The sequence below is a fragment of the Epargyreus clarus genome, unplaced genomic scaffold, assembly GCF_041222505.1.
Source record: "Epargyreus clarus isolate Ecla_fem2 unplaced genomic scaffold, WU_Ecla_fem_2.2 ptg000015l, whole genome shotgun sequence".
Lineage (NCBI taxonomy): Eukaryota > Metazoa > Arthropoda > Insecta > Lepidoptera > Hesperiidae > Epargyreus > Epargyreus clarus.
Window position 1 is genome coordinate 11923866 of NW_027332223.1, and position 24887 is coordinate 11948752.

The 24887-nt window shown below is 34.3% G+C and overlaps 3 protein-coding genes across 6 annotated transcripts; 2 read left to right on the plus strand and 1 right to left on the minus strand.

Annotated features, from left to right (window-relative positions):
* Positions 1-748: 748 nt before the first annotated feature.
* Positions 749-7201, minus strand: LOC140748334 (uncharacterized). Of its 2 annotated transcripts, XM_073081177.1 has the most exons (9): positions 7053-7201; positions 6226-6363; positions 5245-5424; positions 4653-4932; positions 4129-4301; positions 3812-3893; positions 3189-3351; positions 2692-2862; positions 749-1942 (listed from the first exon to the last, which is right to left on the minus strand). In XM_073081177.1, exons 1-9 carry the CDS (start codon positions 7077-7079, stop codon positions 1915-1917), a joined length of 1242 nt encoding a protein of 413 aa, XP_072937278.1. In that variant the 5' UTR covers positions 7080-7201; the 3' UTR covers positions 749-1914. The 2 variants fall into 2 exon arrangements, with proteins under 2 accessions (XP_072937278.1, XP_072937277.1); XM_073081176.1 differs by lacking the exon at positions 749-1942 and having other exon boundaries at positions 2202-2862.
* A 1850-nt stretch (positions 7202-9051) lies between these two features.
* LOC140748201 (uncharacterized) lies at positions 9052-21029 on the plus strand. Of its 3 annotated transcripts, none has more exons than XM_073080954.1 (2): positions 9052-9188; positions 18828-21029. In XM_073080954.1, exon 2 carries the CDS (start codon positions 18829-18831, stop codon positions 20812-20814), a length of 1986 nt encoding a protein of 661 aa, XP_072937055.1. In that variant the 5' UTR covers positions 9052-9188; position 18828; the 3' UTR covers positions 20815-21029. The 3 variants fall into 3 exon arrangements, with proteins under 3 accessions (XP_072937055.1, XP_072937054.1, XP_072937053.1); XM_073080953.1 differs by lacking the exon at positions 18828-21029 and adding an exon at positions 12832-15703 and having other exon boundaries at positions 9054-9188; XM_073080952.1 differs by lacking the exons at positions 9052-9188; positions 18828-21029 and adding exons at positions 11387-11701; positions 12832-15703.
* Positions 21030-23048: 2019 nt separating this feature from the next.
* LOC140747872 (uncharacterized) lies at positions 23049-24589 on the plus strand. The gene has a single exon (XM_073080492.1). The coding sequence runs from the start codon at positions 23049-23051 to the stop codon at positions 24429-24431; it is 1383 nt and encodes a 460-aa protein (XP_072936593.1). The 3' UTR covers positions 24432-24589.
* Positions 24590-24887: the final 298 nt, after the last annotated feature.

Here is a 24887-nt window from a genome sequence, read left to right on the forward strand (position 1 = left end):
GAATCACAGACCTATATAGGTCTGTGAGTAGAATGAAAGTCAATAATTAAGTAGTAACAAAACCTTCAATGCATTCCCAACAAAAATAAACCATAGTCTTTACGAAGACCATGTATTAATTATTTTTGAACACATAATGTTACGTACATAATTATTATTATCAATGTAGATAGTATTGTCAGACGTAAGAAATATTTTTTATTGAAGAACAACATTTTGGTAATAACAATAAACAGTGGGGAGCATTTTTGGATTCGCTACGTTTAGTTAAATACACAAAAGAGTACATAGACATTAGACATGCTGTTGCTACATAGAATTAACCACGGAAAATTGAGATTGAATGAAACATGAAACTTGTTGCAACTTATTGTTATTATAATTTTATTCTTTTAAAAATGACCTACAATACATAACCTTCATAATGTTTAGGGATTACGAAAGTCAAACGTGAAATAGCTCAAAATGAATGCACAGAGAAACCTACTTACTCGTTTAAGTAAATAGGTATAAGGGAGAAGGAAAGTAGGTAGGTAAAAGTTAACTCCCTTTTTAGTCTATGGCGCTAAACTCAGTGTTAATCCTACTGATATTGTGCGATTGTAAAATGCTAAGGAGTGTATTGAACACTGTGACTCATGTAATTGTGACTCACGAAATTAAATTTCCTAAAAATAGCATAAATAAATTTATTCAATGTCTTTCACTCGAAACACAAAAATTATGTGGAGTTGTAGAGGGTATAAATTTAACTTGCAACGGATCTTTTTTGAATTCGATCCGATTTTTTGAATATAGTTAACATCTTAGATAAAATAACAATGATAGAAAAGATTTAAATTTTAATCTGTAATAATAGGTACATACAAATTACACCAAAATAATGGGCTATGTCAGTGATTTTCTTAATAAGCTTAAATCAAAAAATACAGAATAAATTTCAACAACAAAACATATTCGCAGTTAACACAGTTTTCATTCTAACGTGAGGTTATTTACATATTGGACTACTTGCCGAACTTGAGGTGACAAAAAGTAAAGTTTATCTTTTCAATAATCAAATACTACAATACACAAGTCATCTAAAACAAAGATTGAGTAGCAACACACATCAAACTACACTTTAAAGACACCAATGAAATTGAAGGATAATTATCTACTTAAGTAAACTGTGTTTTGGTTTTATCGATAAAAACATGTAAGTAGTTGCCAATGCATCGCGCAGCTCTGTCGCACTAACAACTTCTCATAGAGACACTTACATTACCTACGATAAGAAAATCGAACTACTTACACGTAGTATATAAAATAGGCACCAATTCTTTAAGCGAACTACTACTAAAAATCTTTGAATTACTTAAAATTAATAATTCTTATTAAGACTAGGAGATTCGTTTGACTAGGTTTTTACATCTTGTCTATAGAGTAGGTATCTATTAAACAATAAAGTGCTGAATGTGGACTGAACACCAAACGGTATTCTGTTCCTTAATATCGTATGAAATAGAATGAGAAAATTGTGACGTCAAAATACCTATATGAAAACTGAAACTGGCAAGAAGCAGTTAAGGGCTTTTAAAGCGACACATACCTAGATTTTATTATTACAGTAGGAAAAAGACTCAATAAATTGAATTTTATAAAATTGATTTTTTTTTATCGTTGTTAGTAATCGCTACTATAATCTATCAAGTCTCCTACTTACACTAAAATATTTGTACCATGAAAGATTTTTGTACACATTAAAAACATTATTTTGTACCATATGGTGTACTTCTAAAGTATCGATTTAAGGAACAGAATATTGTTCACGGACTCTATTTTTGGCTAAATCAGACTGTCTTTGTTACATCTAATTTCTACCTTTAATCTAGTACAAATTCATGCACGACGCAACGGGATGAATTTTGGGTTTCAAAGTCGAGTCGTTCTATTGTAGCAGCTAAAACAATAAACAACATTTATTAGTAATAGCACAACTAACACAAGTCGTCGCAAATCAAATGTAACACACAGACAAACGGCAGCATTTTTTTATAGATTCGAAAAAAAACCGTTACGAAAGTGAAAAGATTGATACTTAGCAAGACAATGTTTTAGAAAAAAATAATAGATTTCGAACGATCTACGTATCTGCGAACTTGATATAGTTTGTTCCAAGTGCAGCAATATGCTTAACGCAATTTTATATAGCAACTGATCATAATTGCTAAAAACCGTGGCGTCAAAGTTCGCAGTTAAGAAGATTCTACGACAGCATACATACAGTGAAGTATTAACAATATACCTATGATATAACTGAATATATGATAGTATCTCTTTTAACGTTCATCATTAACCGATGATTAGGACCCCTTGTAAGTGATAGAAAAAACCGTTATTTAGATTTGTGTTTCTGTTTTTGTAGCTGTCTAATATGATTACGTTCGTTTATTGTTTTTTTCTAATGAAGAGAGGGTTTCTTGATAAAGTACTAGCTATCAGAATATATCATTCATACCATCATAACATACTTCCAACGGACATAAACACGGCTTTCTCTGATTAAACTAATATGAAAGTCAGTATTCTTGAATATCTTCATGTGTAGGTAGGTATGTAATTGACAAGTGCTCTATATTGCTTCAGTCGACACGAGTTTGTCTGATGAACGGTGTGAGTAATATGAAGGTGACACTGTTCTTGGCGTACCTCTCGAGCAACCGCCGCTTGAGCTCCGGCGGGTAGGTCACGTATATGTAGTGGTCGTCGTGGTCCTCGTCCAGCATGGCCTCTTCGGCTGCGAACCGCTCCGTGCGGGTGGGAGATGAGTGCGTTGTCATGGAAACTGATGCGCTACCCGCTACGCTGCCTTCCTCGGAGCTGAATAGAAATTATAGATCTGTAGCTTTTTGAATAAAGTCTGTGATAACGTGATGCGGTGAAATAAAATTTATACAAAGATTTGTTTTCATAGCCTAAGTAGCGATATTATTATTATGTACTCTGTAATTGTGTAATTTATCATTGGACTGTTAGGGATAATAATTTTTACATTTAAATTTGCAAATACAGAGTCAAATGTAGAATTTATTAAAGTCTACGTCTACGAGACCTGTAGAGCAATCTGAAAAATACTTTATTTAGATTTGTAGAGACGGAGAGAAAGTAGAGTAGGTACTCTTAGAGATGAGATGACAAATACGCACTCAAAAACAATCCAAATGATGTAGTAACACATGCAGAGTGCGAGTGCGAGGCCGGTGGCGAGCGCCAGCAGCAGCGGCCAGGGGAAGGCGCGCGCGGCCGGCGTCGTGTCCTCCCAGTAGCGGTCGCAGCTCAGGTACCAGCACACGGCGCGCTGCATCTCCTCTGGACATGGAGCATGAGGATTAGAAGGGAATTTTGACTTTTTTAATAAAATTGAAATAGTAAACGAGCATACAACGTCCGTCCGTAAATGGATACTGTCATGGACATCTGTAATCATCTCCAAATAGAACAAAGGTTTGACCTAAAACCGACCACACGACGACTTCAGAGAACTAAGATGATCGTATGTACCAGGTCAGCCGATATCTACACCCTTCCATCGAAACGCAAAAACTCCTTTAGCGAAATAGATGTGGCAGAGGTTATTTCCGAGTCGAACCATATTTGTTTTACCACCTCTTTATTGTCTATTAACACTATGTTTTGTATTTTGGAAAATTTTAGTAAAGGTGAAAATGTGAGGATTTTTAATTAATCATTTATTAAAATTGGATAACTTTATCTGTTTATTCTAATAAAAATTAGGACAGAAAATTACTTTAAACAGTGTCATGCTTACCTTCAAGTTCAGTAAATTGATGTTGTGTTAGATGTAACAGAAGAGTTGCAATACATGAGTGCACGATCCGCTCGCAACGGACCTTGAAGTAAAGAGAAGACGATTTAAAAGTAATAAAATTTTCATAACCTTATTTTCATAATAACTTAATTATTTCATACATATTATATTATACATATTGTCCCAGAGAAACCTAAGACATTGAACCGATTTTAACTAGACTTTCATTTAACCTTCCTAAACGTTTTAAAGTCTAACTTTACGTGGAGAAGTTGAGAGCAGAAGCTTTTTCATAGCCCTTAATTACAGTAGATTACCTTCAAACCCTGAAGTCGTGTCGGGTCGCACGCAGCTCGCTCCGCCTGCAGATCTGCCAGGCGCTTCTGCCGACTGTCCGGTGGCAAGGAAGATTCTACGGTGTCCGCGTCACAGAGCTCTGCTGTTTGATTTACATCACTCTCACTTTCTTCTCTTTTCTTCTCTTCTGAATCTTTAAAAAATAACGATTTTATATATTCAATCAAAACCATATAAGTTTGATATTTCAATAGTGTACAAAAATTAATTTATTTATTTTCCCTATTCCATTGTATGTACAGTGTACACACTTAGTAATAGCGCGATCCATGACCCGGTAAATTAGTCAGTCGTCGAAAATAAATAAAAATCAACATATTGATTACCTAAATTCTCAATTAAATATTTAGGCTCACAGATCTAAACGTTTATGATTTCATAGGTAATAAGAAATATGTTATTTATGACATTAATGTCGGAGAGATATTTTCAAATTAGAATTTCTTAACGCATTTATTAAAAAAAACCAACAGAAATATCACACCTTCACTGGCAGCTTCATCGGTCTCGGTCTCCGGCGGCGGTACCCTCGGGCAGTCCGGCACTTGGGCGGGCGGCGGTCGCGCGCGGTTGCGTCGGCGCGGCGCCACGCGCGCCACGCTGCGCGACGCGGCCGGCGCCAGCGCCTTGCGCGCCGTCTCCGCGTCCTGCCACACCTCCACGTCCGTGCTGGGCCCCGCGCCGCCGCTCAGCAGCCCGTGCGCTACCAGCACCTGACACCGCATTATGTCGCAGTAGTCTGCTAAACATACTGCGTCCTCTGCCTGGAATAGTATTGTGAAAAACCTTTTAGAGCCTAATATATGTATATGCGGAGTACTAAAACATGTAATAAGACACAATGTTTGAAACATTCCGATTAAAAAGAAACAAATGATTCGCAGCAATTATGATTTAAATTGAAGGAAATTGAAAAAAATTACATGAAATTATGGCTTATTATTATTAATGACTCATTAGTAAATTATCTGACCATTAGCGTACTTCTATTTAGCGTCACCTTTGATAAATAAGTCACCTGGCTCAACTTTACCGAAAATGACTACGCAAAATCAACGGACCAATTCGAAAATTACCTTATTAATATGATTCTTGTGTCGTTGGTCGAAATGGGTATCTAAATGCCGCTCTTCGTAGAAGGATTTCCCACAAAAGGCGCACGTCCACTGCGACGACCGGTGCTGCAGCTTGGCTGCATGTTGCGGTGCGAATATGTCGCGTGCTGGGTGAAATGGGCATTCTAATGGTAGTTTCACCTAAAATAAATAAAGATTAAAATCAAAATATATAAGTTAATATTTTTGTATTTTTTTAGCCTTTAAAGATAAATATTATGCTTATATATCTAGACACTAATATTTTGATTTGCCATTAAGACCTTCGAAATTGGTTTCAACAGTTAAAAGTACCAAATGATAACAAATGTATTATATCATCTACATAAATATTTTATAAGTACTACGTTATGCATGGACTACTATAACCTACATTCATAAAGTTAAAGTAAAAAGTTGAAAAGTAACCGAACTAATAATGTAAAAATCGAGTAGTAAGACGATAGTAACAGGTGGCACGTCACTTTCAAAGTTGCTTGAAGACGAACGTAGTTGAACAACGTTATGTTACGTAGTTATGTATACTTTAATACTTTGTTGACGTCTTTATGACGTAAATAACGTTACAGGCGAAAGGCACCGTTAAAAAGATAATAAAGTTCCTGGCCTACGTCACCATTCCTCCATCGCACCACTCGCCGAAGGATGAAGTTCCATCCACACCAACTGGACCCGTGGCGGTCCTCCACGGTTCGGTTACGGACGTTCTTGCCACGAACGTGCAAGATGTGGAATGAAATTCCTCCTGCGGTATTCCCAGAGCGCTATGACATGGGGCTCTTCAAAAAAGGTGCAAAAAGAGCTCTCCTTCAAAGCCGGCGATGCATTAGCGACTCCTCTGGTGTTGCAAATGTTCATAGGCGACGTTGACTACTTTCCATCAGGTAGCACGTCTGCTTTATCGTTAGGCTCAAATATATAAAAAAAAAAAAAAAAAAATACCTGGAACCTCTCGAGGACTGGTAACCATTTGTTCTGTATGACTTTCCTTACTATTTTGGAGTTGTCACGAGAGCAAGTGATTTTGAAGACTGAAGGTCCCGGCCACGGGATCAGTGTAAGGAAAAGTAGGGCCAGGACCTGCAACAAAATACAACATTATCAATTACTGTAATATGAATATATACTGATGTCTTGACTATGACAGACAGATATCCCTTCGCGTTACTTGTAGTTTTGTACTCCAAAGCGTTGTTCAATATACAATAAATAAATATTTGTTAAGACTATTTTATAAATATATACTTAGTTAGCAAAATAGAAACAAGTAATAAGATGATATTAAATTGGGGACTCTGAACAAGACTTCATGATTGCCAAAATGATACAATCCATCCACATTAATTTCAAGAGTTTTGATTTAAATACAAGTTACTTAATTATGTGAGTAACTCAATTTTAAAATAAGAGTTACTAAATTTTAAAATAATAATGTGTAAACGTTCATTATTTTTTCATTACAGATTTTTATACAGTTTTTATAAAATTTTACTAATATAGAAACATCACATAATTTTATGGCCCATTGTTATAAGTGTACGCTTTTTTATCACAACACTGCAAAATAACTATGTACATTAGTTACTTGATAATTGCTTCGTTAAAGTAAGTTTCACAATTCTAACACTTCACAAATTTAATCAACAATACAAGTTTAATCAAGGTGTAACCAAGATATTAAACGTGTAATCCTTTAAGGTTATGCTTATGTTATTTGATATTGATTTTTCCATTCACATCTAACCAAAAAACTGCAGAATTCAGCTTACCTCGAGCGAGAACGACGTGGTCCTCATTCATATCTTTTGATCGACGAATGTTGAAGAAAATGTATTTGACTGCACAGTTTTCCGACGTACTCTTATCAGTGTTAGTTTACTGGAAAAATAAAAGGCTAGAGGGTCTGTCACTGCGTTTCAACGCGCATGCGTCCTGTTTGCCCAGGCCTCCCCTATTTCCGATATGCGATAATAATAAATTTATTTCATTCAAACCGTAGGGTAAGGGGTGGTGTAGTGAACATCTCTGATGGGACTTGTGAGTCACCTGAACGGGTCGATAATAACTAGCTTAATTATTATAGACACGATAGATGTAATTAATTATTACGCTTGTCGCTTACCGCGCAAAGGTCAGCTTAGTTGAAAACGTTAGGACATAATAAGTACTACTTATGTTTTGTTACAATAGCCAAAAACATAGGCTCCATCAAAGAACTACTTGAAATAAGTAGAAACGATGCTTATAATTATGCTTAGATGCTGTCTGGTGACCGCGGCAAAGGTTTCAGGTTTCACATTATTATGTAATAAAAAATAAATCAACCAAATAAATATTGATCATCTGGCTTATTTCTTATTTTTTGTAACAGATTTCATATGTTTAAAACCTTACAACAGATTTTTTTCTTTATTATTCGTTGACCAAAAAAATTGTGGTAAAGCTGAACATAGAACCTTCTCCTTTCTCAAAACCGGTAAAAAAGGATTCAATGATAGATAAATTATTTGGACTTTTTGCTAATAAAATTACTAATACAGTATCGCTTCTAGGTACGTCACGTTTTACTAAGTGGCAATTTTAAGTTATTAATGACTACTATATTTTTTCTAAAATCTGAATATTAAAATAATGACCTAAGTTTGTGATGTAGATCAAATAGATAGGTATATACTACAAACTCTCGGAGTCCCGACTAACAAGGTAGCCGCCACATGTAGAGCGTGCTCCTTGAACCTTCTAAAGTAGAGGTGAAGAAACCTGAGATTACATTTATGTACGTAGGTGTTTGCAGAATCTGTATGAATATTTTAAGAAACCTAGATACTACAGATTTTCACAGACATTTATGTAATATTAAGTTTTTTGTTTCAATCTAAACTCTACCCATATAACGAAGTCATTATCGTCGTCGTCAAACCATTGTTGTCCCAAAGCTGGACACGTGAGTCTTCCCAGATTGAGAGGGGTTTGGTATACACCCAAGGGGTTAGACCATACCTAAGGGGGTGGATGGAGATCCACCGCGTCTAAGTCTGAATTGGTAAACTTCACGCATATAACTTGGAAAAATTAAAGTGCTTGAAGTTTGAAACGCGAACCCCCCGACTGAGATGCGAGTACCACAAGGGTTTCACTGCTTACCTAATACTCTACTATTATAAAGGAGGTAGAGTTTATAAGATTTTACAAAATGTTTGGCTTCGATTTTTCAATGTTTTATAAACAGTAATAGCACGCATAATATTCTTTTTCGTATCCACAAATTAATCCAAAGGAAATAAATTACGCAAAGAATTACAAACTGTACTTATAAGGGTACTTAGGAATTTCATAATAGCAGTCGCCAACATGTCGTTCATACTGTAGCGAACGTTAATTACGTAGCATTCTTGTAGAAGTCATGAAAACCTTTCAGTTTTTACAGTCTTTTTATAATATCGAAGTAACGAACACGCATGCAGTCCAGTCGATAGCCAAAATAAGAGGTACGGTCGCCCATGGACCGGTAGGTAATCAACCTCAGATAAAATTAGGTTCTGTCAGGAATCAGGCACAGATGCTTTGCTACTAATGAAGATTAGGACGCCTCGGATAAGTATGTCTTCTTTACCACACCGTGCAAACCATAACACAGCAGCGCTTAACCCTGTTGTTATTAGGCAGAAATAGGTGTAGCGGTGGTGCCTCCGAAGCGAACTAAAAAGGGTTTCACAAAGGCAGTGAAGACTGCCGATAGTTTAAACTCTAGTACATTACATGAACAATGTTCACTAACAAATCAAACGGCAATTAGCGAACGAAAACAAGGCATGTTTGATAACAATAATTGTTACGATTCAAATGCGGAACTCCCGCACTGCCGGCTCTGAATTCGGTGTCAACTGTTTTTGAAGCACACTCAGGTTTGTGTATTTTTTAAACGCAATTTTATTACAAAGTAAAACGTTTAATATAACAATAAACCTACAATTATACAATACAAAAAGTTAAAGGGGTGGCGATTATCCTAGAAACGTGCTCAAAACTAAAAACCATCATATTTACATCAAAGAGACACAAAATTATGCGAAATTAGCGCAATTTTTCGTTTTCAAACTTCATATGTCACATATTTTATTTTTTTCCGTTTTAAGTATTATTAATTTAAAATTATCTAAACTATCATCAGAATTTTATTAAGTTTACTAACTAGGGATCTTTACCTAACTTAGGTAACTTTTTTTTTTATAATATAAGAGTAGCAGACGAGCATGCAGTCCACCTGATGGTAAGTGGCTACTGCCGCCCATGGACATCTTTAACCAACCCCAGATAGGATTAGGTATTCCTACCTGAGGTCGCCCACAGATGCGCTGCTACCCCTGAGGACTAAGCTGGAAAGCCTCGGAAAAGTCTGTCTCCCTTACCACACCCTTCAAACCGGAACACAGCAGCGCCTAACACTGCTGTTATTAGGTAGAAATAGGTATGGCGGTGGTGCCGCCGGAGTCGAACCACAAAGGGTTCTACCACCTTCAAACTTTGTGTAGACACCAATTTACAATATAACAAAGTAAAATATAGATTTTAGTTTACCTACCAATTTATTAGATATCAATCACAAAAAAGGTTTTATAGCAAAACTATGACGTTCATCGAGGTTCTGTAATACGTATGCATGTTTAAGAAGTGTTGTTTAATATAATCTTTAAAATAAGGGTTCAAAAAACTTTTCGTTCAGTTACACGCGATGCATAAACACGCTCAGTGAGGATTTTCTTGTACGTGATGACTTTACAGCATAATTTATAGAGTTTTCGTGATCAATTTTATAAATAAGGTCGTCTATGCAAACAAACTCATTACTTAAAATTCGAGTAAGTACACAACTACTTTTGGACTTTTTTTTTTTTATATAATATAAGGGTAGCAGACGAGCATACAGTCCACCTGATGGTAAGTGGCTACTGCCGCCCATGGACATCTGTAATAAACCCCAGATAGGATTAGATATTCCTACCTGAGGTCGGCCACAGATACGCCGCTACCCCTGAGGACTAAGCTGGAACGCCTCGGAAAAGTCTGTCTCCCTTACCACACCTTTAAAATTAAACTTTAATAGGACTATTTATTTATTTATTTTTTATTTATTTATTTATTTAATAGGAATATTTTACTTAATAGGACTTTAAATAAAATAGGCAAATTTCTAAGAAAATAACATAGTTGTCTGTTAGTATACCTAACATTTAACCATATGGAGTAAATTAATAATAATTTGAAGTAAAAAATAATCAAAGTACATATATTAAAATATCGCTAAATAATATAAAAATATATCAAAAGTGGTAGAGCCCTTCGTGTTCAACGAACAGCCGCTGCCGTTGGAGGTGCACAACTACGAGTATTTTGTTCTCAGCAGTATCAAGAACTGCTATTTACTGAATTGAGTGTGACATGAGGCATCCCAAATTAGTCCCCAGGGTTAAAAATGCGGGTGTGGTGGAACACAGAAAACAGCTGGCTCACATTAGTTAGAATAAAACAAGATGCGAGACGCCTCCAACATAAATTGTTGTTATATAGACTGATTGTGAATTGTGATATCAAAATTAAATTATTGATTTAATAGCAAAGATATAATTTAGTGCAAATGCCAAATTATCCCATTTTGCTCACATATAATAATATGTATAATGTAAATGTAAAATATGTATAATTAAGTATGCTTTTTAAAGTGAAATGCTCTTAAAGCATCTTACATCATCTCCTAACCCCACTATATTAAAAAAGATCTGTCGAATAGTCTGTCACTAAAAATATTTTCAATTTACCTGTATGCAGTATTCTTAGTCACAATTGGCCTTTTTATTGTCCACTATATTTTTAATAAGTTACTTTAAGTACTATAATTATTTTTATACCGATGTATAAATAAATAAGATATAACGATTAATATCTTACTAATAAATTAACTATCAATACACATTGATAGCATTTTTATACATTGAATTAACCAAACGTACAGAGTAAAGACACACGATGTTAGTAAACGTAACTATTTTCAAAACAAACTTTAAACGCGAAATATTTGAACGCAAACGAAACCGCGGTACCAGCTAGTAATATGTACAAGTGGTTAGTGTGACGACAGTGCGCATGCCCGCAGCCTCTGGTACAACCCCCGGTGTGGATCTCCGCGCAGTGCTCTACCCGCCATGCACCCGGCCTGCCCTCGGTTCTACAATGAACCATAATATTGAGCTCATACTATTCTTTACAATCTCTCACCGCATGCCCCAATATTTGGGTCATACGTTCAAATTTTAAATATTCTGCAAACGTTAAAAATGGTGTAACATGTGATGGCGAAAAAATACAACTGACATATTAAATTGTATTCAAATAAAAATGGAGTTCAACATGTAAACAATAGGTGAGTATAGATTTTAAGATTAGTTAATTAAGTAAGTGCATTTGCACTGACTACTTATAAAGTTCGTTTCTCAAAATGTATTAAGTATAACGTTTAAAAATTATATCACGAAAAATATTTAGATATGTGTTGTTTTGTTTAAATTACAAATTATCTTTAAAAATAATTATATTTTTTATTAAAAAACAACAGGTAATAAATGTAATTTACGAGTACTATGTTTTCAAACTTTATTGATTTTACAATACAATTGCTTACAAAGATAATTACTTAAATTGTGCTACTAATTTTTAAGATACATAATATATAGTACTTTAATGATTATAAAATAAAATGATATATTTTAATTTCGTTCATTTATCATTTTACCGCTGGTATTTTATAGGCGTCTAAAATATTTAGCCAAAAATATATTATTGTATAATAAGTAATGGATAATCAAGCAGTTAGACCTCGTTCTATGTTGAGCCTCGTACTATGTCTCATAGAGCACGTGAATTATTTTCAAAATTAACTACAAATGTATATTTGTACGTATTGTATATTTTATAGTATTTTGAGAATCATTTTGGTTAATTCATATAAATTATATAATTTAAAATGCAATACTCATACAAAACTTTTGAAATATTTCACTCGTTTATTACTTACTTATTTTGCAAAAATCTTTATCTAGTTTTATAAAATCTGAATGTTTCTATAAAAGATATGAGATACGTTCTGTTGACTAACTCTGAATAAAATTGTTGTAGTTTATTAACTTTGAGATTTGGATCTAAGATTGATCTACATATTCTAATAGTAATATGCTATGTTTCATTTAGGAAATTATTTTAGAAATATTGTATCCAAACCCATCAACGTATTGTTGTCTCTTTTTGTAACGATGAGATTTAACAGTTTTTTCGCTAAACAACATTAAAAAAATGTATTCGGCATCTGGATGCACGGCTGAGCGTCCACCAAATTCAGGGAATTACATCAAACACGATTAAAAAATTGTAAAAATATAGTTCGTATCTGTACCAATATTTATGGATCATGGACACAAAAGTCATTTTTATAATACCAAGTATAATAACGTAGTTTAATAATACAATAAAAAATCTATATTTCTATTTCTATTTCAGGATGGTACACCCTGTGAAACCAAACGTCACTGTGCTCGAATGGCACCGCCCTTCGGTGCCTACCCGGCTGCGGTGTGGGTTCCTGCTGGCAAGCCTAGTAGCTGTGAGTTTCCTGGTGCTGTTTTTCAGCAACAGTGCGGATATATTGTATCTAAGCAACGAGCCGCCTAGTCCCTCTTGGGTATATCGCAACTATGAAGCATTCGAAGCAGACGACACCTTCACCATCAAAACTCAAGGTTGCGCCATCCCCGGTTTACGCCCTTTTGATGAACATATCAAAAAATTCATAGAGCAACCAAAACACAAACATTGCCCCAAAAGTAACGTTTCCTTACTCAACAACAACGAGACTCATATTTGGATAAAAACAGAACATTTACAGAATTATGGTCTTCCAAGCGACAGCAATATCTCCTGTTGCTATAAATCATTTTATAGACCCCTGTCTATTCCAGACATATCTTCTATGGACGTAGATAATAGAGTTAAATATCTCGATTGCATCGAATTTTCCGATTACATTGAAGTTCTAAATGAATTTGTTAAAGTTACTTGTCGAAGTGACGATAATAACATTTTACATGAACAATTTTTCCTTTTTGCACCAAAGAAGCCCTATTTGTCATATGCAGATGATAGTGTAGAAGTACCTATTAATCAAACGTCTTATAATGTTATTGTAATGGGTGTTGACGCGATTTCAAGGCTTAATTTTTATAGGACAATGCCAAAAACGTTGGCGTACTTGAAGAAAAAAGACGCTATAGAACTTTTTGGGTATAATAAGGTTGGTGATAATACGTTTCCCAATTTAACCCCAATGCTTCTCGGACTGAAGGATACAGATTTAAAAAGAATATGTTTACCAAATTCACGAGCTACTTTTGATAATTGTCCTTTTATATGGGATTTATATAAAGATGCTGGTTATTACACTGCCCTCGGCGAAGACAGTGCCAGCCTGGGTACATTCAATTTTGAAAAGTTTGGCTTTAGCGGTACACCTACCGATTATTATATACATACGTTTATGTACGAAGCAGAAAGATATGCTGGAAATAATAGAGATTTCAACTCATACATTTGTATGGGAAATAAATATTTTTATAAAGTCTTATTAGATTACATTGAAAATCTGTCGTCAACTTTATTTTCTTCTAAATTATTCGGATTTTTTTGGGAAGTAACAATGAGTCACGATTACTTGAATTATCCAATGATAATGGACGACAGCTATCTAGCATTCTTTAAAAAACTAGATGAGACCAAATATTTAGAAAATACTATCATCATATTTTTGAGCGATCATGGAATACGGTGGGGCGAAATCCGTTTTACGAAGCAAGGCCGATTAGAGGAACGCTTACCGTTAGCTTTTATTTTGTTACCACCAAATTTTCGAGAACAATATCCTTTAGCATATAAAAATATAAAAACAAATAGGCGACGTTTAACAACACCATTTGATGTATATGCCACTCTAAAAGATGTCGTCAATCTCAATAATTTAAGAGATGACAATATTAAATTACGCACTAGCAATTCATACGGTCAAGATAGAAGTATAAGTTTGTTTTTACCAATACCAAGTAATCGCACATGCAAGACGGCGGGTATCGATGACCACTGGTGCACATGTTATCGGGGTAAAAAGGTATCATCGAAAAACGTAGAGGGGCGCAAGGCTGCATTACACTTAGTAACGAAATTGAATTCGATGGTGCGGGGGCACCCTCGTTGTGCTCAGTTGTCTCTGGTTGATTTATTAGAAGCTACGGAGATGGAAGTCGGCACCCCGGGAGAGCACGAAGTGGGGTGGCGCGAGCTCATGGTGGTGGTGCGTACCACTCCGGGCGACGGCATATTCGAAGCGACGCTACGACACGACAGTCACGACTGGTCCCTTGCCGGTTCTGTGAGCCGACTCAATCTTTACGGCAATCAAAGCCATTGCGTTCACAACTATCAGCTCAAATTGTACTGCTACTGTCAATAACCACTGATTACCATAATGTACAATCTGTGATATTATTAAATGTTTGTGAGACAATCGCTAAATGTATTTAGCTGGTTTGTAGATTAGATTAGTATAAAATGTTGCTCAAATAGAATTTCTTCTGGCCTAAGGTTTTGTCTTGAACGATACTTCGTTGTTAAATATATTTTTAGAAATAGACTTCTGTTATTACAACATTAAAATATGTTAACAACATAATTGTTTATAATACACTTAGTATTGTATAGTAATCGCAGGAATTGTAAAACATATGATAAACCTTATGGTAACTATTTGTTTGATACAACTATTACATACAATTAATTTATAGTATTTTTGACTATGCCATCTTTAATTTCATAAGGACTTCGTGTACACATATCTACTATATTATGTACTATTATAGTTGTTTAGATCTGTAACTTTATTGCAGGCATTTATGATCTCTGTTATTTTTATTTGTACTGGAATATATACGTTCTACTATTTATATACCTAATAAGAGTGCTGGAAATAGATATATTCAACAGCAAATATCATACGCAACATAGCAAATACATATCGAATTATCGTTAGTTAATAATTGTTGATATTTTAACCGACATTTTTATTCTCTTAACTTAGATGTTACTCGTATGTACGAACTTGCCGTAGACCGCAACATAGTAAGAAATGTAAGCACTTCTATTCAGTATTTCTATGTAATAAAATATGTAGCTATTTTTATAGAACACGAACCGAACTTATTTTAATGAAGACGATAGATAAGTGTTATTAATAATAGGGTAGAACAATAAAAATATGTAGATAGTGTGCATATCGACTTTTTATTAGATACTACTTACTCGTATATAGTGTATGTGATGTAGATATTAGTTTATAGCACTCTGTGACCTAAACCCGCATTTTAGCCACGCATTTCTGTATCCAAACTAGCCGATTTTTACACCGTACGAATATTAATACACTACCCTCACAGTTGAAAAAATAAACATAGCTATGAACGTTTCATACTTTTAAATGCCATTTAAAAATTAAAAGTGAGTAATGAGTATTTTGTTTAAAGCTATAATTATTTTAATATTTTATTTTGGACGTATTTATAAACGTTTTTGCCATTGTGTACATACTAAGCAATAGCATCACTATAAGACTAACTATTGGGCTTTATCGAATTTTATTGTTTGTTTTGACTGTGTTTGTTTTATTTTCGCTACACACCATAGTAGGAGATATTTAAATTAGGAATCGTTATCAAAATTAGCCATAATACTACTCCAGTAGAATCTCGACTAAGCGACCTATTTGTTGTCGTATTTGTGGCATTCGGATTATCGAAAATTTGGATAATTGAGTTTATGAAGAAAAGCTATTTAAACCGATTTAGGAAGGTGATGTTTTTCGACTATATGTTTGTTACGTATGTATTTTTCATTTTCATTCTTAAACTCAAACGACTTCATTAATGATACATGATGTGTCGCTGAATTCGTCTAAATTGTGGCGATAACATAGGTTATATTTTAAGCAATCTGGTTTTTGTTTTTTATAGTAACTATTTTGTTGCGATTTGGCGACTTTCCGGAATTTAAATGCACAAGTCACACAAAATGTGGCTGATCTGTAAGATTATTACAAAGTTACTTGTTCACGTATCACAATCCGAACAATCACGAATATTTATAACTAAGGTCCGGATAATCGATTTTCTACTGTATCACTAGTATTAGTTATGTATATAATACGCCTGTATGTAGCCTAAATGGCTTGATAAATTTCAATGGTTTTGGTTGTGTCACATTTTTATTGCTTTTTTAGTTCATAATTTTTAGTTTCAATCATTTATAAGTTTCAAAATAATTATCATATTTTTTCATATTTCTTCACAAGTATAAGCGGGTTTATGTCACACGAGCTATAAAATAGTATACGATACTTGTGACAAAAGTAGCCTATTATCTGCACGGCGTTTAGCACCCTCGCTGCGCTCGGGCGCTAACTTCACGCCGTGCAAAAGTAGGCTACTTTGGCCACGCGTATCGTAATGTACTATTTGCAAGTAGGTTTTAATTCGGCTATACATATCGTTTTTTAATTAAATACGAAATTGTGTGAACTTTTAGCGCTATTTATTTAAACCGGCATGTTTTACAAATATAAGTTTAAGAATATATTTATGTACCTAATATGTATTATAAACACTAGGTATATAATAGGTATTATAGTTAGGACACTGTTAATTAGATGTTTAGAGACGTACGTGGTATATATAGTACATCATATTAGCCAACTCTACTAGAAATAGAAACCACAGAATAACAATGAAGTAAAATTATTTTACATATTTTAATTTAGGAAACTGTCACAACGAAATCTGCTTTGTAGTGATATTTTGCGTATGTATATAGTAGGTATTTAATTTCCCACAAACGACTATTTATTTACTTTGTTTTATATAATAATAATATATGACATGAGTACTGAAGTATATGCGTTGTGTCTGTCCCAAATTTGTTCCCTTTCGAGAATTATGTAAGAAGTTACGAGTAGACATTTTTATAAAAAGAGAAATAAAATTGAATGTAATGTCAAAAAATGGTTGTTTCATTGTTTAAATCAAAAGTAAGTACACCTTGCTGCTCAGTTAATTTATTGACGTTAAATTTTTAAGGCAAAAAAATACTTACGCCCTTGTTAGTTAGTTTCAAATATAAATTTTGTATTATCTTCTAAATTATAAAGAGTGAATCTAAAGTATTGTTTTACCGACCTAACCCTTTTCTTAAGAATGTTGTAGTTACCTACTTTATTAACAGACTAGAAGATAGAAGATAAATACGCTTTATAGGGTACATAACTTAAGATATCATTTACAATATTCAATATTGTATTTGTAGGCGAGATATTTTTATTTGGAATAGGGACCTCTAGCAATTATGTGTTTTAGTGAAATTCATTGAAATGCCCACCATTTGGTACTTATAGAACACAAATATCTAAGAGAGAAATCGCACGATAATGCATTTTCAATTATTGTTTCTTGAGAAGTACATTTAATAGCAAATAGTTTAAACGTAATATCAAATAATGTAAATGTAAACCAGTAAATGTAATGACTCGATTAGTAGTTACATTGCCAAGTGGAGAAAATTATTTATTACACTTGTACTTACTATAGGTAATTTATTTTTACATGGACGAAGGAAACAGATAGACCCACAGATAAACTAATGCATGTCCCTGTAGTTCCGGGACTAGAATAGGGCTACGGTATCTCCTGCCTGTCGTAAGAGGCGACTAAAAGGGGGCTTCCGGGGTTGCGGGCGGCAAGAGTGGGAGCTCGAACCGCCCGGCCAGCGGCCCCGGGAAGGACGACGGTATGTGTGGTCGCATACCGTCGTATACGCCAGATGGTGTGGCGAGCGTCAAGCTCACCTGGGCGGAGCCCGACGGGGCAACGCGCTAAGAGGACTCCGGTTGCGTTCCTTTGGAGATCCCGGAGCCCTCAACGCAGCGCAGAGGACGGCCACCGGGGGGGTTTTAGTGCGGTAAAAATCCCACATAACTCGGCGTCGCTCCCACGTTGTCGGGTACCTTTTGAAGGTTTCCCCCTCGACAAAAAAAAAAAAAAAAAAGATAAACTAATGCAAGATATACACTTTTTCATAACAAAAAGACACAATATGCAAAGTCACCCCTAAAACGCGAAAGGGTTAATAAAAAGTATTAAAAATAAATTTGCGACATTATTTGAAATAACATAATATCTTTAAATACGTCCCTGTAATAATTTGTTCTTTTACACAATTTTCATTAAAGATCATCTCAATATATTACTTATACTAAATTAGTTTTATTTTAATGTCTCACGATATAATATAGGTTGATGAATTCACAAAATAATTTCTCTAGCAGTCTATCTGGTTAATTCTTTTCATGTCTTTATAAATATTTTTCCAATAAGTACTAAACTAATAAGTTATTTATTTATTTTCAGTATGGGTCGAGCGGCGGCCTACTCAAGTAGTGGCTTTAAGACTATATCGCTTTTATCCCGCCTGCGCTACATATTCTTACTTGCAACTGTATTAGGAGCGGGGTATCTATTGTTGTATCTTAAAAATAATGCAGATATAACTTTGTTTGATACGAGACTTCATATATCATCATGGTATAATGACAAATACGAAACAGGAACCCTTGAAGAACCATTCACTATCAACACAGAAGGCTGTTCCATTCCAGCATTGAACCCATTCGATGAAGCCATTAAGCCATACGTGGATTATCCAATTTATGTAGAACCTTGTTCTGGCTCAACTTTCGCTCTTTTGGACAGCAACAGAACTCATATTTGGATAAAACACAACAATAAAGAACATTTCAATATAACAAGAAGGGATCGGTTGGTTTGTTGCTACAGATCTTTTTACCGACCAGCATCAATAAATGACATATCCTCAGATAATGTGGACCATCGAGTGAGTTACAACAAATGTGAAATGTTTTCTGACCATATTAAAGTGAGTGATGAGTTTGTTAAGGTAGAATGTTTAAAAAATGGAGTATTTATTTATAAACAATTCTTTTTATTTGCGTTCAAAAAGAATTTTTCGACGCACGACGAAAAGGAAATGAATGAAACCAAACCCACCTACAATATTCTAGTGCTTGGTATTGATGCCGTTTCGAGACTTAATTTTCACAGAACAATGCCTAAAACACTTCAGTTTTTAAAAGATAGGGGAGCGGTGGAATTATTAGGCTACAATAAAGTTGGAGACAACACTTTTCCAAATATTATTCCCATGTTACTTGGCTTCAAAGATACGGAGTTAAAAAGAACATGTCTTCCTAATTCGAGATCAACATTTGATAACTGTCCATTTATTTGGGAATGGTACAAGCAAAGTGGGTATTATACGGCATTTGCTGAAGACAGTTCTAGTCTTGGTACGTTCAACTATCAAAGGTCGGGCTTCAGCAACACTCCCACTGATTACTATTTACACACATTTATACACGAAGCTGAGGAAAATGCTGGAAATAACTTTGATTTTAACTCATTCTTATGCATGAATGAAAAGTATTTTTACGATATTTTATTAAATTACATCGAAAACCTTTCCATTACACTGAAGTCCAATAGATTATTTGGATTTTTCTGGGAAATCACAATGAGTCATGACTATCTTAACTATCCAATGATTATGGATAGTAGTTATGAAGATTTTCTGAAAAAATTAGATGCTTCAAAATACTTAGAGGAAAGTATTTTGTTATTAATTAGCGATCATGGTATAAGATGGGGCGATATACGAGTAACTAAGCAAGGACGTTTGGAAGAAAGATTACCTTTTGTATATATACTAGTTCCTCCTTCGTTTAGTAAAAAATACAGCGAAGCTTACACAAATCTAAAAATAAATAGTAAGCGACTCACTACCCCTTTTGACATACATGCTACACTTTATGATCTGGTAGATTTAAACAATATTAAAAATGAAAAAATTCAAGCCAGAAAGCAGACGTCTTACGGTCGAAATAGAGGCATCAGTTTATTTTTACCAATATGGAGCAATCGCACCTGTCTAATGGCTGGTATAGATGATCACTGGTGTACTTGTCAAAGAAGCCGTAAATTACCTTCAGGCAGTGCGGAAGCTTTGACAGCCGCTTCTGAACTATTATCGCAATTAAATAATCAGCTTCATGACTATCGTCAATGCGCTACTTTGAAACTAGTTGAGATACTAGAAGTTTCCGAAGTCGACGTCGGAAAGCCAAGCGAAGAGGAAATAGGGTGGCGCGAATTTATGGTCGTGGTACGAACAGAGCCTGGGAGTGGAGTATTCGAAGGAACTTTACGCCATGATGACCACAACTGGTCACTCACGGGTACTATCAGTCGCCTCAACCTTTACGGAAATCAAAGTCGCTGTATGCATAACTACCAAATGAAATTATACTGCTTTTGTAAGTGATTCTAACGGGTATCAATCGGAGTAAGTAAAAGCTTCGAGGAATAACAAGAGTTTAAAAAGTCTAAATATCATGTGATAATGCGTTGGGCTCTGACTTTATTTCTCTTACCTAGAAAATTGTTATGAGAATGTAGAGTTTCAAAACACTCATTGCTCTTAAAAAGGCAAGCATCTGAGATGTTGAGCTGGCCTAGTAATATGCGAAGAATATAACTTGAAGCGTCTATCATCATAGTGAATTTTTAGACAGAAATTGGCCAAGTGCGGATCAAACTCGCGGGAGATTTCTTACCACCAAATTTTCATTTATTTTTTTATTTAACCCTAGAAGCGGTCCGAATTCCTGTTCAAGAGATAGAGCCCTGTGACAAACGGACAGGCAGTGGAAGCTTTGTAATAGGGTTCCGTTTTTACCATTTCGGTACGGAACCTTAAATAGTTCAGCCATTTGAGCTATTCGATTAGACATTGTAAGGTTAACAAACAAACAGATAGGCAAATAATTTAAAAATTGTATGAAAGGTTTTCTGTCGTACAGATAATTTTAGGATAAATGCCATTATTTTAACACTATTTTGATATAATTTTAAAATTTAAAATCATGTACTTATAGATTTTTTCATCAGTACATTTACCTATATGTAAATAGAAAAATACGAAGTGCATAATTAACACATAAGCATAATTATTAATAAACTAAAGTTAAAAAAGACATCGGTATTTTATTTTTATAGAACAAATACAATAAACATTATTTTTAAATACAATTTTTATATAGGTACCTATTATAGTCCGCGTAAAACTACTAGTCCGCTCTGAATATAGAAATGAATCGCGTCGCCATAGCAAATTGTTTGATTACACCTGCTTGCAACAACTTCAGAGCGGACTAGCAGTTTGGTGCGGGTATACCGTAGTAATAAAAATTAATAGCTATTGTATATATAGGTACAGTACAATCTTAAATGTAATACTCGTGGACATCTGTTAACAACTTCATATAAAACAAGAGAACAAAAGGTACGTTAACTTATCAATTATATGGTGGTAGCAACCCCTAAAAACTTTGGAGCACGACACCTAATTTCATATCATTGCCTATATCGAAAGATTGTAGAAATAGGTGGCAGTAATGCCAACACGAGCGAAATAAAAATTCTCGCACCTTTACGTGAAAATAGGTTAAAGTATACAATATAAATTATGTCCAAATTTGATAGCATGGCATATAATGGAATTCGCCCATACAACATATTCGATTTGCACGGCCTCAATGACAGACATTAAGTAGGAACATACATAATGCGATTTTACGGTAAAATAATTGTTTTGATTTCGAATAATACGCACATAAAGTTTATGGGATAATAAAGTATAAACTGTCACAGAAAACATTCCACCATAATCAATGATACGTCAAATTTGTGCCTTTCGGAATCCACATCCCTTGCACTAAAACACATCGCTTCATACTAAAAATGAGTGAGGCTGTGGCGATACCACCGTACTGGTTCTACATATTTCATTCGAACCTTACAAATTAACATTATTCCGCAACTTTTCATTGCATTAGCAAACAGTGGTGTGGTAGTGGTACGGTATACAAAGATTGTTTTCTAAATTATGTATACATACTCGTACATACGAAAACATACTTGCCCGTAGAGTACAATATCGACCTAAGTAAGAAATAGGTAAACTTACAAGGTATATCTAATCTGAAGTTAAAAGAAATACTCAGTTAAGTGAATTAAGTACTACCTAGGTCCACCGATGTCTAAACGTTTGGTAAGATTATTATGGAATTATATAATACGATATTTACAGTTTTAGTAAATATTCTATTGATGCCGGAAAAACTACATTTTGTACGAATTCTAAACGAAACACTGGATGTTAACATTGAGGGATTACTTATCTCCACCAATGGGTGTAATATTCCAGCATTTCCTTTACTTAGCGACAGAATTAAAGACTTAATTGTGCCTACAGAAAAGACTGATTGTACTGAAAACATGCATTTACTTGATCACAACTCTACACACATTTGGATTGTAGAAGAATCGCTAGATTTTTATAATGTGTTCTCAACAAATGATTTCTACTGCTGTTATCAATATTTTTATGCAGGTGATAATATTAATCAAATCATCTATGGCAATTGTGTGGAATTTACGACAGTAATAGAAGCTACACATGAATTTACGCGTGTTGAATGTTTTTACTTAGACACCATGATATATAATGACTTTTTCTTGTTTCCTAAATTTATAAAAGAAATTAAAAGGAGACAAAAGGTTCGACCTGCCTTTAATGTTTTATTATTTGGCATGGAAAGCATCTCTCGAATGAATTTTATGAGAATGATGCCTAGGACATCTCTATTTCTTAAAGAAAAAGGCAGTATCCAACTACTGGGCTACAATAAGGTCGGAGATAATTCCTATCCTAATTTGTTCGCTTTGTTATTTAGTAAATCTTTTAAGCATGCTAAGAATTCTTGTATAGTGGATAATGTAATTAACGGGAGTGAATGTGTCTTTCTCTGGAATAAGTTCAAAGAAGCAGGATATGATACTGCCCTCGGGTCAGATAGTGCAGCTGGTCTACTGGCCGCATACGAGTACAACCTACCTAACATCCCTACAGATTTCTATTTACAACCATTTTTATTTGAAACAAGAAATGTTTTTAATAATACACATTACTGTTATCATAAATGTTTACGGAATAAATACTTTTACAAATTACTTCTTAATTGGTCAGCCGAGCTGCTGAAAAGGTCAAGAAATAAGCTATTTGGCATTTTCTGGGAAGAATCTATAAGTCACGAAATCTTTAACCTTCCACAAAATATGGATGATGATTATTACGATTTTCTTAAGCAATTAGAAAATTCTAAATACTTAGATAATTCGATCATAATATTGTTTAGTGATCACGGTATGAGATGGGGTGAAATAGCTCAAACGGAACAAGGGAGGCTAGAAAGTCGTCTGCCCCTATTTGAACTTCTTTTTCCTTTGAAATTTCAGAAACAATTTCAGCTTGCTTTTAAGAATATCAAACAAAATCGATATCGCTTAACTTCGCCATTTGATTTACATGAAACTCTACTAGACCTTGTTCAGAATAATTTAGATGATAACAAAATAAATACGAGAAGCAAACAAATGAGTCAAGATTCAAGTAAAATAAGTTTATTTCTACCTATATCCGAAGATCGAACATGTAAAACTATAGGCATAAGTGATCATTGGTGCACTTGTAATGAGAATGAACGTATTGATATGAATGAGGAACAAAGAATAATTGCTGCTAATTATATTATACGTCACATTAACAGATTACTACGGAAACAACCTAAATGTCATCAGCTACGAATAAGCAAAATTTTGAATGCAACCGTTACGATAGGCCAAAACAATAATATCTTAAAGGCGTTCATAGTCCTGAGAACATCGCCAGGTGGTGGAATATTTGAAAGCACATTAAATCGAAGAGGCAAAGAATGGTACGTTTCCGGTAAAGTAACACGTCTTAATCTTTACCGTTATACCAGCCAGTGTATTCAAGATAAAAATGATAATATTAAAATGTATTGTACGTGTAAATAAATTCATACATATAAATTTTCACAACGTTCAACTAATTTTTACCCTGAAAAAGAAATTCAAAGCTTGAAAATTACACAAATATTTTAACTATTGTTGTAAAAACCAGTGACAGTCGTTTTCGTCACGGAACAATAAAAATCAGGTTTTTGTCGACTGTTCGCGTGGAAAAAGAAAAAGAAAGAAGAAATTTTCTTAGCTTTAATCATAGACTAGTAAATTTAATCTAAAACTACATATCTGCCAACTATAAGCACTCAACCTACGTACCAATATTATTTTACTCTTTGCTACGTACTTTTTCAAACATTGATTTTACTTTAGTAAATGAATGATTAGAGCAAGTATGTACTCTACTTCAAAGAGTATAGTAACATAGGAACTCAGGAACTTTACTCCGCGACTTTGGTGCCACAGAGTCTATAATTATCTCTAGGCTAGTCTATGTTATATATAAAT